The sequence below is a fragment of the Otolemur garnettii genome, unplaced genomic scaffold (genome assembly GCF_000181295.1).
Source record: "Otolemur garnettii isolate 467f Iridium unplaced genomic scaffold, OtoGar3 scaffold00122, whole genome shotgun sequence".
In the NCBI taxonomy this organism is placed as follows: Eukaryota; Metazoa; Chordata; class Mammalia; order Primates; family Galagidae; genus Otolemur; species Otolemur garnettii.
In genome coordinates this window covers 3,057,796-3,073,614 of record NW_003852517.1, presented here as the reverse complement: position 1 = coordinate 3,073,614, position 15,819 = coordinate 3,057,796, and the positions used below count along the sequence as shown (strand labels likewise).

The 15,819-nt window shown below is 38.8% G+C and overlaps 1 protein-coding gene across 1 annotated transcript in view; it reads right to left on the bottom strand.

Annotated features, from left to right (window-relative positions):
• Nucleotides 1–15,819, bottom strand: part of SIDT1 (SID1 transmembrane family member 1) — a 93,853-nt gene that overhangs the window by 40,577 nt on the left and 37,457 nt on the right. The window contains exons 4-9 of the mRNA XM_012810051.2: nucleotides 14,046–14,091; nucleotides 10,421–10,522; nucleotides 9,702–9,785; nucleotides 8,099–8,186; nucleotides 6,691–6,762; nucleotides 6,371–6,464 (exon numbers count right to left, since the gene is read on the bottom strand). Coding sequence (XP_012665505.1) covers nucleotides 6,371–6,464; nucleotides 6,691–6,762; nucleotides 8,099–8,186; nucleotides 9,702–9,785; nucleotides 10,421–10,522; nucleotides 14,046–14,091 — 486 coding nt within the window. The remainder of the gene's footprint in view (nucleotides 1–6,370; nucleotides 6,465–6,690; nucleotides 6,763–8,098; nucleotides 8,187–9,701; nucleotides 9,786–10,420; nucleotides 10,523–14,045; nucleotides 14,092–15,819) is intronic.

Genomic DNA, 15,819 nt, shown 5'->3' with positions numbered 1-15,819 from the left:
AGTGCGGGAGCCCGGAGCAAGGGACTCCCCCACCTCTGTCCGAGGGACGTATGTGGCTCTATCAAATAGTTCTGGGCCCTCCAAAAATGGTAGATCCCTCTACCACCACCTGCAGGGCGAGTGTGGCTCTAGCAAGCAGTACATGTCTTTCTTTATGTCACTAACTGAGTTTTGATTTTTAGTAAGTTTTGATAATAGAAAGTGTAAATCCTCCTACTTTGTTCTTTTCTTTTTAAGAGTGTTTTGGCTATTTTGGGGCCTTTATCGTTCCATATCAATTTTTTTTTGTAGAGACAGAGTCTCACTTTTTCGCCCTCGGTAGAGTGCAGCGGAGTTGCTCCAGCAACCTCCAACTCCTGGGCTTAGGCGATTCTTCTGCCTCAGCCTCCCAAGTAGCTGGGACTACAGGCCTTCCATATCAATTTTAAAATAAGTTTGTCGATTTCTGTAAAAAAGCTAGCTGTGACTTTGGTAGCAATTGTATTGACTCTGTAGATCAACTTGGGGAGTACTGGTGTGTACGTATATTAGTTTCTCATTGCTGCTATACCAAACTATCACAGATTTAGTGGTTTAAAACAACACAAATTTATTATCTTATAGTTCTGGACGCCACAATACTACAATGTTTTTATATGGTTATTGGTCATTTGTGTATCTTATGTAGCTAAAATCAAAGTGTCACGGGTCTGTAGTCTTCCTGGAGGCTCCAAGGGAATATCCACTTCCTTGTCCTTTCAAGATTCTAAAGGCATTCCTTGGTTCATGGCTCCTTCCTCTATCTCTAAAGGACACCATTCCAACTTCTGCTTTGTCACATCTCAGTTCTCCTTCTTCCTATGATCTTATTGTCTCCTTCATAAGGCTCTGTGTGATTATAATAGGCTCCCATGAATAATCCAAGATAATCTCCATAACTTTATCTCATCTACAAAGTTTCTTTTCACATGTATGGTAATATGGTCACAGGTACTAAAGATTAAGACATGGACATCTGCCTGCTACACCATCTTAACAATATTGAGTCTTCCAGTCCACAGGCATGGATTGCTTTCTATTTAGTTTGGTCTTCATTAATTTCTTCTAATTATATTTTGTAGTTTCCAATGTACAAATTTTATACTTAATTTCTTAAGTTTACTCCTAAGTATTTTATTATTTTTGATGCTTTTATAAATGGAATTGGAATTGTTTTCTTAATTTAATTTGTAATTGTTTATTCCTAGTATATTGATATACAACTGATTTTTGAATGCTGATCTAGAAATAATCTGTCAACAATTAAAATGTGAATTTCCCTCCTCTCCCAAAATGAGGTTGGAGGGGCAGGGGAGAAACGCTGAGGGCCAGACCTGCCCATGTTTTGGTACATGCTCTTATTTACTTCCAGATGGAGACCCTAGAAGTTGCACACACTGATCTTGGTATGTTTGGAGGAGGAACATCTCTTCCGGCCTCTTTTGTTCTTAGACACATCAAATTCATCCCTGCCTCTGGGTCTTCCCTCTTGTTTGTCACTTTCTCCCCACATCCTTAAAAGTGTGGCTGCTCCTTGCCTTTCAGGTCTTGGTTCTGAGAGGCCTTCCCTGCTGGCCAAATCAAATCCCACCTAGCTTCCCCAATCCAATCATTCTCTCATACCACTGTATTTATTTTCTTTTTGCCACCAGCTGGAATGATTTTCCTTATTAATTGCTTACTTCCTTGTATGTTTCTCCCCTTTGCAGTGTAAGCTCTATCAAGGCAGGGATCTAGATTCTTTTGTTCACTCCTACATCTCTAACCTTTAGGACATGGCTGGCACATAGGAAATGATAACTTAGTATTTGTTGAATGAATAAAGAAGATCATTAAGGAGAGTAGTTAGAAGAAAAGAAAAAAGAAAAAAAGGAGAGCAGTTATGATTTGGCCTGACTCTTCTAGCTAGCAAATGAAGCTATGGTGAAGTTTCTTTTTAAAAATTTAATGATGTTGACTCACAAGCAATTATCTGGACTCATAGAAGATGATGTGTTTGGGTTATGTATTTGCATTAATGGGCTTTACTCACATTTGCGCTAAGGTTTGGAACAGATAAAATTCTTCATTAGAAGAATTAAATGAGAACAGAGAGAGAAAGAAGGAGGGCAAGGTGGGGGAAAGGAAGAGCAGAGAGAGAGAAGGAGGGAGGGGAGTGGGTGTATGCCACACCTTTTGGGGCAAGACACGATTGTAAGAGGGACTTTCCTAACAAATGCAATCAGTGTAACCTGGTTTCTTATACCCTTGATGAATCCCCAACAATACAAAAAAAAAGAAGAAGAAGAGTTAAATGATTTACAAAACTAGGATAAGACAGTCAGTATCCAGTGAATAAAAGAACAACAGCAAATGAGAATTGAACTAAATTGACTGCAAAATCAATTATCTAGCACTGTGGTGAATCAACCACAAGGTGGAGTCTACATCTTCAGCTCTCAAATCTAGACTGGCATCAGGACTTATTTTGGCCAGTAGAATGAGGGGAAAGCGATACTGAACCCACATCTTAAGGAGGCCTGACAGCCTTTTGCAGTCTCAGAGACAGGTAAGCCCAGGCCAGGCTGCCAGGGGAGGAGAAACAAGTACAGAAGAGGCCAGCCTGGAACAACCACTTCTGCTGATCACACTCAATGACCACACCAAGATGGGGTCTCTGAGCCCAGCTCAGATTAGCAGAACTAACCAGCTGACCCACTGATTTATGAGAAAAATATTTAGTGCTGTATGCCACTGGAATTTTTGTGGCTTTTTAAATTGCAGCATTATTGTGGCAATGGATAACTAATACAAGAACCAAAGACGAGGAAAATAATCAGGACTGGGCAGTTTGGATTCAATGTCTGGCAGTGGGATTGAGAAGGACAAATAAGAAACACATATGCTATGCCTGGCTCAGAGCCTGCACATTCACTGCAGGGGGATTAGTAAATGTTACATGATGAATGGGCTGGGGCTGGTGCATAGGAAGGGAACAAGGCTTAACTTCAGGCTAATACAGCATAAAGACTGGATTCAGGAGGGTAGGGGCCATGCCTCTTATCAATGTTTTCCATCGTGAGCTCATAGCATGCACTACAAATCTCATATGTATTAATAATAAGATCTAAGGGCCTCATCAAGTAAATGGCATTATGCAGAGAGGACTGGCCTCAGATGGTTTTGTAGAAAACTCTTGTTATTTTGCTTTGTTAATGAAGGACATGTTCTCCTATTAGCATTTTTTTCCTGGTCTATTCCTCTATTTAGAACGCCAAATAGTTCTCATGTCTCCAGATTTCTATTTCTAGTTTATCTATATTTGGAAAAAAAATCTATGCTTGTGCATTTGACTGTAGCAAAATAATTTGCAAGTTAGAAGTTTCAACAGTCTGTATCATGGCTTTCAAAAACTGTGCTTGCTTCCAGCACTTCAGAGAGATTGATAATCAGTGATTAACTTAATTTTTAATCTGTTTATCTGTTAATTACGCATACCAGCTAAAGAGGAGTAATCCTGTTTTCTAAAATCTAAAACATCAGTAGTAGAGATGATCTTCCTAGGAGAGGCAGAGGAGAAGAATTTCTTTTCCATGACGTTACAACTCATCCTAGGCAAAATGGAAGCATTCTGAATGCTCTTTCAACCAGATCCTTGCTGGGGTGCCAGGCTTTTGGTCCAGCCTCCGTGGAGAGGGAGAATCACATACCTTGACCACTTCAAACCTATCCTGATTAGGCTACTTCAGACCTAAGGTTGTGGACCCAGGCTGCTTGAGTTCAAATGCTAGCTCCTTTATTTCTTGGCTGTGAATTTTTTGTCAAATTATTTAACCCTTCTATGCTTCAATTTCTTTAACTGTCACATGCGACAATAATAGTAGCCACTGTTGTGGGCATCAGATGAGATATTCTACTTAGAGGGCTCAGCACACTTCCCGGCACAGAGCAGGTGCTGATTAGATATTAGTGACTGATATGATAAATTACTTGAGATGCTAATCAGTTAATGTAAATATTTTTCATATAATATTTGTCCGTAGTCTGGTTTTTTTGCTTTTCACTTTTTATTTGAAAATAATTTCAAATTTACAGAGAAATGGCAAGAACAAGAATAGAACATTGAACACTCATATGCTCTTTACCTAGATTCACCTATTATTAGAGTTATTATCAAATTTGCTTTATAATATCATTCGTTCTCTCCATATATAGCTGTATATATACATGTACGTATATATATGCATTTTTCTAGACCATTTGAAAGTAAGTTGCATAAGCATAGACTTTTATCTCTAAATATTTTCAAAGACTAAAGATATTCTCTTACAAAATGACAATATAGTTATCAAATTCCACAAATTTAGTACTGATGTCTTATCTATCTGTATTCCATTTTTTTTATTTTTTATTTGTATTTTGATTTATTTTGGAGACAGAATCTCAAGCTGTCACCCTGGGTAGAGTGCCCTGGCATCATAGCTCACAGCAACCTTGAACTTGGCCTCAAACGATCCTCTTGCCTCAGTTTTTCTATTTTTAGTAGAGACGGGGTCTTGCTTTTGCTCAGGCTGGTCTTGAACTCATGAGCTCAATCCACCCACCTTGGCCTCCCAGAGTGCTAGGATTATAGGCATGAGCCACTGCGCCTGGCTTGTATTCTAATTTTGTTAGCCAATCCAATAACGCCCTTTACAGTATATTTTTCTTTTAGCACTCCAGCCTGTCAGGGATGAGGTATTTTCTTTAGTTGTCACAGCTCCTTAGACTCCGTCAGTCTGGAACATTTCCATGGTCTTTTTCTTTTATGACACATTTTAATAGAATGTTTATCATTTGGGTTTGTTTAATTTTTCCACGTGATTAGTTTCAAAATATGCCCTTCTGGAATGCCATATAAATGACTCCGTGTCCTTCTCAGGGTGTCAATCTGGAGGCACACAATGTCCATCTTCTCTTTGGTGATATTAATTTTGATCACCCCATGTGTTGGATTTCATCACAGCGTACCTACTGCCTTTTAACTTAAAACTACTAAGCAATTTGTGAGGATCTCGAGGCCATATAAACATCTTGGTCATCATCAGGTCTCTCCCCCTAGATTTAGCATCCAGTAGTGATTCTTAACCTTGTCTAGTCTTTACTATAATGTTTGCAAAATGGTGATTTTTTTCAACTCCAGCAGCCCCTCCATATTTACCAGTTAGCTCTTGGCATTCTGCCGTATGCAAGGGTCCTCCCTTCCACTGCTATTATTTGCTAAGGGCTCCTTTCCCTAAGGTACCTGTTTGAGTAAATTTGTTGAAATTTGGGTGTATGTACATCTGAGGTTGTTCCTTTCTTTGTGAATATTGACTCATGAATTTCAGTTTCTTACAATGGTTTATAATTCTCAATAACTTTGGTGCTCAAATTGTCCCAGATTTCGCCAGTAGTCACCTACTGTTTTCCAAAGCAGAATATTTCTCAAAGGCTTCACAAAGATCACAGAAAGGAGTTATATTTTGAGTCAGAGATAGCCCTGTGTCATTAAGGCACGTAGTTGTATCACTCAGGTAGCTGTAAGGTCTTTCTACAGATGGAGTCTCTCTTGCCTAATAGTCTCAAAACCCTAATGTGGCTTTGTTTTCTTTACAGAGTTCAAGAAGACAAAGAACATTTGTTTACTGTAAACCTCCTGCCATTCTTTTGTAGTTGTTTCACAGAGAGCACAGCAAAGGATGGAATTCTCAAGGTTTAACCCTGCTGTGACGTGAGAGGCCTAGAAAGACTGTTGCTATTTTCATCAGGGGCCTCCAAACTCTTGTGAAGGGAAATTTCCTTGGTCACCGTTACTGCATAATTATCCTCCCTCTCCCTTAAGGGACATTGTGCTGCAAAGTTGATGCTACCACAGCGGGAAAGCACTGGGTAATGTGTTATCAAAGCATATTATCCCCTGCTATTTATTGTACCTCAGGCTTTATTTAAGGCACTAAATGTACTTTTTGGTAGAATGTTTAAGGCTGTTTCTAAACCTTCATGTTAGAAGAAACTGATCATTTCTTATATTCTGAAGGATTGACAATGAGTATCTTCTGGTCTAAAAAATATATAAGTTGCCTTTTTTTTGACGTTTCTTGGACTATGAACACCAGCACTCTACTGGCACTTACTATGTGCATGATACTGATGTACGCATTGCAGTGATATTCTATCCTATAAATTATTATCTCATTATAGAGATAAGGAAACAGAGAGAGTTAAGTAACTTGCGCAAGGTCCCACAGTGGCTGAGGGGGACTGGAAGCCAGTCAATATGGCTCTAAAGCCTATGCTCTAATCGTTGCACAGACAGGCAAGGGGTGTTAACATTTGGAAGCCTTTCACTTACCTCACACAATGAACAAGCACAACAAGTAGATATCCCAAGTAGAAGGAGAGGAAGATGAAGACACTGAAGAGGCTAGATTTCACGTAAACAAATTCTGAGGGGGAGAGAAACAACTTTGGTCAGGCTGTCTTTGGGAGTAAAGAAGACCATGTCTGAGACAAGGCAGCTTAAAGGGCCCACATCTATCACACCCATTCTTAAGTCCTCAGAAGCTCATTCAGATGGGTCACCCAGACGTTATCCATGAAAGGCTACTTTTCACAGTGATGACTTCCCAGGAAGTCAGAATCTTTGCATAGCTTTCAAGAGTTAACACTGACCTTTAATAGAAGGAACAATGGTCACTTGAAGGTTTTTTGTTCGTTGTAGATTCCAGGTTTGGTTTTCCTTTGCTGGTTAAAAAAAGAGAGAGAGAGAGAGAGAGAGAGAGAAAGAACAAGTCACAGTGAATCAGATATAAGATTCTTGGCTGCCCTTTTGAGCAGTTGTTAAAAATTTATCCAGAATTAACTCTTGTGGCTGAATCTTATTTTAGCAAGAACTGGAGGAAGGTCTAACCCCTAAACCTTCAAACCGTCTCATATCCCTTTTGGTTAAGACTCTTTCAATGGGGCCTTTGCTCAGACGCACTCTGGTAGCACTAACAATGTACAAGAGGTTGCAGCACCCTTCTCCAATGAAGAAGGATTGACCCTGCCCCTGACATCCATGGACATCTGAAGAAAACAGCTACAAAATAGAAAGCTCCCTCTTCCTTCGGCTTACATTTTTCTAGCCATCAGAGGACTTGTGGTACAGTAAAACTCCACAACCATGTATGTAGGAGATTAAAGAAAACAGAAATTTCACCTAAATGCCAAGGGAACCATGTCACACTCAACAGTAAATACCCTCTGTCTAGTCACACATGGTTCTTCAGTGGCTGGTGGACTGACTAGTCCAATTCCAAGGTAGTTAACTGTATACTTAAACTATGTGTATTATGCCTAAGAGCTCATGCAGCCCCTTGTCAATGGGATAAGTTTCATACTTGGCTTTTTTACTATCTTGCAAGGTATAATTTTACAACTGGGATGGAGAACTCTGAATTTTCCTTGACGTACTTATGAAAATGATGACTACTGATAAATCCACATGGCTTCATTGCTGCTGACTATCAAAGTAATCTTGGGAAATGAACTTTGATCCTCTGTATATGATAATTACTTTATTTTAGTAAATATTTGTTGAGTAAAGAGTTAACAGAGTGAACTTACCTTACATGGCATGTGGGAATACAAAGCTTTGAAAGGATGAAATGTACTAATGATATTTTGCAGTGTCTCTAATACCTTTAGAAGTATTGTTTTTTTCCTTTTGTTTTTTTCTCAAGTATCTCTCAGACTATCTTGCCAAGTGATGCTGAAGGACTCTTACTTAGTGGGAACTAGAGATGAATTTTGACTTCCCTTTCATTTTCCTTCTTTCCTTCCCTCCCTTTCTCCCTTCCTTCCTTCCTCTCTTTCTCTTTCTTTCCTCCCCTCCTTCCTCCCTTCTTCTTTCTTTTTTTCTTATCTTCCCATCCTTCCCTCCTTCCCTCCCTTCCTTCTTTCCTCTCTTTCTCCTTCCTTCCTTCTTCCTCTCCTCTCCTCTTTTATTTCTCTCTCTCTCTTTCTTTCTTTTCTTCTTTCTTGACAAAGGCATCCCCAGGTCTTCCTAAATAGCCGAGTATTCCCCACTAACTCTTACCCTGGATGAAGAAAGATCCTCCACAGGCATAATCTTCAGGCTTTATCACAAACACCACAAAGAATTGCTCTCCTGGGAAATCCTTCTTCTGCATAAGACATAACAACCTTATTATAGGCAAGTACAAAAGATAGCAAGAAGAAGGGAGAAAGTCCCTGGGGGTGGGGGGCAGAAAGAAAGAGGAAAGAGAGGAAAGTAAAGTTCACCCCTGCCCTCCGGTTCCTTAGAAAGGATTTTCACATACCCATGATGTACTCTAGACTATCCACAATGAGATAATTGTCACATCCAAGAAATTAAATAGATACACTGTTCTGATCTCAATCTATTTTGTACCCATTTGAATGTTTAGAACTACAGTAGATACCATACAAATAGTATGTCAATGACCTGTGTTTAATAGTTAATATTGTATATTAAGTTTTTATTTTAAAATCTAATCATAAATAACTTTCCTAAAAGCCACTCAGTCAGTAGTTAAATAAATAATTTAGGCTGTGGAGGAAAATGACTTGAGTCAGAAGACCTGAGTTATGGTCTAGGCTTTGACTTGCCTCTCTGAGTCCCTGTTTCCTTATCCCTAAATGAAGTATGGTTCACAAGATGATCTGTGAGGTCCATTAGAGTTCTACAACTCTGCATTTTTAAAAATATCATCCCCAAATTTCTGCTATCACTGAGAACATAGTCCAAGATTGAAGCACAGGCTCAAGAGAGAAGTAATAATTTATTGCCAAACACATCCAAAGGTAGACATGGACTAATATGCTTTGCTCTCCATTAATTTAGTGTCTTGGATTATGTAAAATCTAAATTCTAATTTTCTAAATCTAAAATCTAATTTCTCCACTATGGAAATTTTACTGTCCTTTTTAATTTGGGACCACAGAATGCTGGAATTCTGAAGAAGAAATAAATTCTAAAAACAGGAGCAAATATTTGGGATATTAAATCTTAGGCCCTCAAAAATTAATTTTTAGGTCTAATATCTAAATTATAATTAACCTTTCTTCATTCTTTGCTTGTTTTCAATAGACAGCATCACCTTACCCTAAAGAACAGGTCAAATTTCAGGAAACTCAGATATGTACCACCCTAAAGGCAGGGACAGAATCTCTTTGAAATTATGCTGACATGACCTGTGTATGTTTTGCTAAAATTGACCCCTGAAACAATCATTTGATTGCAAATACCAAAAGTGTGCACTGTTGCACAAATGTGGTTCATATTCCCTTGACCCTGTCCACTTTGTTCAGAGCTGAAGTCCTCTTTTATTTGCTGTTACTGGTTCAGATAATAATTGCTTTAAATGGATACAATAAACTTCACCCTAAATTGGCACACAAGTGAATAGATTGGAATCCTTTGGCCCTACATCTCTAAGCGATCTGTCAGATGTGTGTCCCATTGCATCAGATACCTGGCAGAGTTGCATTGTCTACCATTACTCAGGCTTGGATTTCAGGTAATATTAGTTTTTAAACAAATCAGAAAGGAAGGAGCACCACAGTGCATGGCCATTCCTTTTGGATGCTGGTCCGGTAGGTAAACTATCAATTGAGGATTGTCATCGATAATAATGACCACAGAAGCAGTGACTTACCTGTAGTGTGATGGCAGCCTTCTTGGTCATGGACTGATAGACACCATTAAATTCCACATTGTGGTCAAGATCATAAACTGGGCACTACGGCACATGTGATGGATAAAAAGGAAAGCATCCTTAATATCATATAATGTCATATGACACACAGGTCCTGTCAGGGCCTTTTCACCTGGATCACAGAGCAGGGGCGTCCTTACTAGGACAGAAACCATGAAAAGTTCTTCCCTAAGATAGTCAAGGGAGCTTGGTGCCTTGTCCTCTAAAGTCAGTCACTTTATATTAAAGGGAACTATAAACTAATTGTCTCAAAAATATAACAGTTTCCCCATTTTTTTGTTAAGACCTTGAGAGATAGAAAGGACCCAATGTTATAATAAAATTTCAAAAACAAATGGTAGGTTTCCATTTTATTTTTCTTGGGGAACCCACAACTTGATCTCTTTTGTTTTTTTTTTCATGATCCTCCCTTCTTCCCTCCCTCCCTCCTTGTTTTCTTTGTTGATTTTGGTGAGAAGTCAACTATTCTTTATCTCTTTAAATGAATGTCTTCAAACATGGACTGCCCACTTGTCTTCACAGATACTGTTCTTACTATTTGGTAATTTTGGGGGAGATACACATTAAGAGGGTGACCTGGTCCCCAACCCTCTCTTTCATTTGTTCTGGGATAGTATTATTGCTCCATATTATAAGGTTGACAAGTTATCAGCACTCACCATGATATTCTGGACTGAGACAACAGAACATGGATAAGCCATTTCAGATACTACTTTAATGATAACTGAGTCCACATCTTCAGGAAACTTGTATAGAAAATACTGAGAATAAGAAAAAAAAGACATTTATTTTCACATGAATGGGATTGTTTTCTCTACTATTAGGTGCAAAATTCATATGTAAATCTCAGCCATTTATCTCATACATATTGAGCAACTAATTGCTCTGTGGGTGCAATGGGTGCAGGGTGCTGTGCCAGACATGAGGAAGACAGCAGTAAATAAACAAAGATACCATTTCATTTTTCTGTTGTATGACCATTTCCTTCTCAACCAAACTTTGCCACATTTCAGTCTATTTCCTACCTAAAAAATGCCACCCCAACTTCTTTGAACTAGAGATATACAGGATATAACATGAGACAAAATTTACTTCTGTATGGTCATTCTGAAATATGAAGCCCCATACTGGAAAGGCCTTCTCACAGTTAAGAATTAGCACTAGACCAATCTTTCCCCTAGATCTTTCTCTGCAGAATCTATTTGCTGGCTGGAATATACTGAGAAGATATTTAGATAGAAAGATCAAAGCCTACGTATGGTCCTTTGAAATATCTCCACAATTTTTGGCAGGCTGAAGTATCTTTTAAAGTAGGCCCCAAATGTCACCAGAATCAAGAAACATTTCTATACTTGGGAGGTTGAGTCAAGAGAATCACTTCAGCCCAAGAGTTTGAGGTTGCTGTGAGCTGTGATGCTACCCCACTCTACCAAGGGCAACATAGTGAGACTCTGTCTCAAAAAAACCAAAAAACCCAAAAACCAAAAACCAAACAAGAAACATTTCTAATTGAAAGAAGTTATACATAGTACTACTTAACTACTTAGATTATGAATCCACTGGAAAAATGTATTAACTTTGAATTGTACACATGTTGCTGATGATGAAGAAAGGAGAATTTTGTCCAGTAGTTACAAATATGATAACTGGTTGAGAAGCTATGTTAAGCTTATGATAAAGATTTTAAGGAAACCAACCCAAAGAAGCTCCATATCCTTAGACTCTAATAAATTTATTATTTTTAAAAGAGAGGCAAAGCAGATCAAAACCTAATTTTGTTTTCAGCCATCCTCTTTACTAACCATATTTTGAGCACTAAGGCAGTAGAAATAAAATGTTTTTCAATAACCCAGAGCTTTCTAATGGGGAAAAACCATCTTGAGATTAAGGATGTCATTAATCATGCTATTTGGAAATATATTTACACCTCATAACAGATGGCAATACCCTCAAAAGGCGATTTTTGAAGCATGATTCAAATACATATAGTACAGGGCTCTTCAGAAGATGAGTAGACTGGAATTCCCAAGAGGTGCTCTTGGTCTTCAGGGGAACCACACTTTGTAACTCAAGACATTATTATGATTACTGTCAGTAATAATGAACAACATACATGTTTCTATATAGGATAGTAACTGATTTAATGCAAGCAATAACCACCTACTGGAACTTTACCTACGTGCCAAAATATTATCAACCTTCTTTATTTCTAAGTTACCATAAAGCTCAAATAAATGTTTTGACGTCTACCCAGACAAGCTACTTTTAAAGAAAGAAGCAAATGAGAAGTACCAAAAGCAATGGCTGGAATTTAGGCTAAAACTTACCACCTGGTCCTGACTACCTGCCCTGTTTCTAGTTCTATCTACAGAAATAGAGGCAGACAGTGATTGCCATCAGTTATGTGAGAATGTGCAGTCCTTTGAGTGAGTTTATAGAAACAGAAAACTTTCTTTTGCAATCAAAGAGGATATAAAATACAAGCCAAAATGGGAACAGTAAAGTGAGACTTACATAGAAGTCAAGGAATTTGTTTTGTTCTATTGGTTTGTTCTAAGTATATTTTACTACAGTTTGAGGTTTATATGCAAATTATTTAGGCTTTAATATTTACTCACTTTTTAAAAATAAAAAAGATATAATATATACTTATTACTGATTTTTCAGCCTACAAGCTCTTTTATTATATTGTATAGTGAATACAACATTTAGTATATCATATTTATTATAGCTCTGTGAAGAACTATTAAACTGTATTTTTCTGTATTTAGAGTGAAAGTTGTTCTCTTTCTTTAGGTATCTCCCATTGCATCTAGTAACTGGTGCTTTCTAAGTATTTCTTGAGGCCAAGAGTGGTTGGCTCACACCTGTAATCCTACCACTCTGGGAGGCAAGGGCAAGTGGATAGCTTGAGCTCAAGACCAGCATGAGCAAGGATCCCGTCTCTACTAATAATAGAAAAACTAGCCAGGTGCAGTGGTGGGTGCCTGTAATTCCAGCTACTTGGGAGGCTGAGGCAAGATATTATTGCTCAAGCCCAAGAGTTTGAGGTTGCTGTGAGCTATTACTCCATAGCACTCTACTTGGTGTGATGGAGTGAGACTCTGCCTAAAAAAAAAAAAAAAAATAGTTTTAGACCTGCTTGAACAGGAGTGAGACCCCATCTCTACTAAAAATAGAAACAACAAAAACACCCTAGTAGGGCACACATAGTGGTAGGTGCCTGTAGTCTCGAATACTTGGGGGGCTGAGGCAAAAGGATCTCTTGAGTCCAAGAGTTTGAGGTTGATGTGAGCTATGATAATGCCACAGCACTTTACCCAGGGTGACAGAATGAGACTGTCTCAAAAGCAAAACAAACAAACAAACAAAAAAACCAAACCAACTTGAAATCAAATGGTCAGTTAACGTTGAGGACAATAGGTCATGGGCCTGTGGCCCTCTCTTGCCACTGGATGGCAGTATGTATGCACTGCAGAGACTTGACACTGAAAGCGGAAATGAAACTCTTAAAAGTTGGAGGTTCTCACAGGCTTCTATGAACTGATTGCACTGGCAATCAGTTTTCAACATTGCAATGGCAATATGAAATCAGCCATGGTAGAGGTATTTACACCACAGAAACAGGCAAACACTACAAATCAGGGCTTTCTTTCTGAGAATCAGATGTCAAATATTTACCAGCACGTCAGTGATTGTAGCAGATTCACAACAGGTTAATATAATATGTTGTAATATGTTCTGGATGGAACTAATTCATCCCACCCACAACATTGTAAAAATGAAAATTAGTCCTATTTTTATTGCATTATATTTCCAGATCAGTTATTATTTGTGTATCTGTTTAGTGTCAGCCTTCTATTTCCTCTCTCCCTTCCTCCCAACTACCAGATCTGTTATGGAAGAAGCTGTGTCTCTCTCTTCTTCATCCTCATGTCCCCAGCACCAAGTCCAATCTAATCAACTGCACAGAGATTTGATGGTCTTGACTCTCAAGAGCGACCACACTGGGGCAGGAGATTGGTAGGAGTAGGTACATGATTTACTCAAACAGATTGAGCCAAGGAACACCTGAAAACAAATGTCATGCCTCCTGTTTTACATCAACTAAAGTGATAAAATTAAATGTATCCAAAACCCCAGTATCATAAGTAACAAACCAGAACACAAATACAGGTTATTTCTCTAGTTGTGAAAGACCAAGGGCAACACCACATGCTGACTCTACCTGTTACCATGGTTTCTTTGGTAGGCTCTTGAAAACTCTTGGAACTTTTCACTTACCTGAGGTTGAGAAGGGCTGGCAGTGAAGTGAAAGGCAACGTTTGTCCTGAGAAATGCAGGTGGGAGAAGGGAAAGGGTGAAAGATGAGAGAAGAGCATAAGTTAGCAAGCAAAACTTATTTATTTAAAAGAAAGCCAGGTTAAACCTGATGTGAGGAGAGCCTTACGCTCTGTGAAGGAAGCTTTGGTCTTATCAAACTCCTAAAATAAATTACAGAGGGACTTGATAGCCTTAACTCTTAAGAATGACCAAACGGGGGCTGACATTGTTTTTATGTCTTTAAATATCCACGAAGTCACACCTATGGAAGTAAGTACTCTATTTATGTTTGTAACCATTTTTGCCTTGAGACTTTCTTAAGAAATTAACCACAGGGTTTAGGTGTCAGAAGTGGGCAGAAAGAGAGGGAAAAGACAGGTTTGAGGTCCTTTTGGATAAAGTAGATAGCACTTCACAATAATTTTCATGGACCCATGTCAAAAGGTGATTTTTTTCACATGGTGAATAGACAACCACCATAGGACAGCTCCTAGGGGTGGGAGTGTGCTCTTCCTGCCTCATGCACCGCCCCAGTTGCCTGCCACACCAGCCAAAATTCTTCTCTGAAATGTAGTCTGCTTTGAGTTGAGCATTACTCTGTAAGGCTCTCCTTTAAAATGTAAATACCACTGAAAGAATAGAATGAAGTTAGTTTTTCTCCGATTAGTAATTATTATTTTATTTTTATTTATTTATTTATTTTCTTGTTGTTGTTGTAGTTGTCATTGTTGTTTTAGCAGGCCCAGGTTGGGTTTGAACCCGCCAGCCCCAGTGTACATAGCTGGCACCCTAGCCACTGAGCTACAGGCACCAAGCCTCCAATTAGTAATTCACTGTGAATTATTTTATTAGATACTTCCCTTTGTTCTATGAAAGGCAGCCATCAAGGATCTAGGCACGGGAGGATAGGAGAGTGTGAGGTGTATGAAGGATGCATAAATTTGTAGGATAGAGTGTGGTCTGCAAAACATTCAAAAGGTTAGAAAATAAAAAGACAGATTTCATCTCTTCTACAATTTGTAAGGGCTGCTTCTGGCTCTTGCCTCATTGCTAGCTGTGAAGATCATTCACATAAGTCTACGACATTCTTAAGTCCCTGGGCAGCTGTGTTGCCACCCTTGGGGGGACTTGCTCCCACGCTCCTGAAGCAGTCTTTATTTCTGGGCTTCTAAACCTGAACTTCTGGACTGCCCTCATCAGCTTGATACCCTGCAGCCCTCTGAAGATTCTCCTTTCCATTCTGAATTTTTCTCTCATAAAAATTAACTTTTTAAAAAATCAAATATTTCTTTAGAAGGGGCATGTCAAAATATTTAAGCAAGAAGTATATAATTAGAGGTGCTATTTAAAAGTTATAAAATTGGGGCACTATTTTATAAAGGTAATGACATGACCATTTAGGCAGTCATTGGACTGGGCTCAGAATTTACCTTGCAACAATGGATGCGATTTTTACATAACTGCTTTCAACAGAAATAATTTTCAATGTGGAGGGCTCGTTCTGTAGAAACACAGTTGAAAACTCCTAGCCTTAAGACACCTAAAGATGCCAAAGTCAGTGTCAAACCCAGTTGTGTTTCTGCTCCAGAAGAGTCTGCAGCCAAAGTTAGGACCTGTGGTGCTGTGTGTGGGCTGGGTAGGACCCTTTCAGCAGTCTGGGGAGTGTCACCCACTGTTACCAGGACAACATAAGGCCTCAACTCTCTTTGTTGCCAAGAAGCCAGAAGAATGAAGA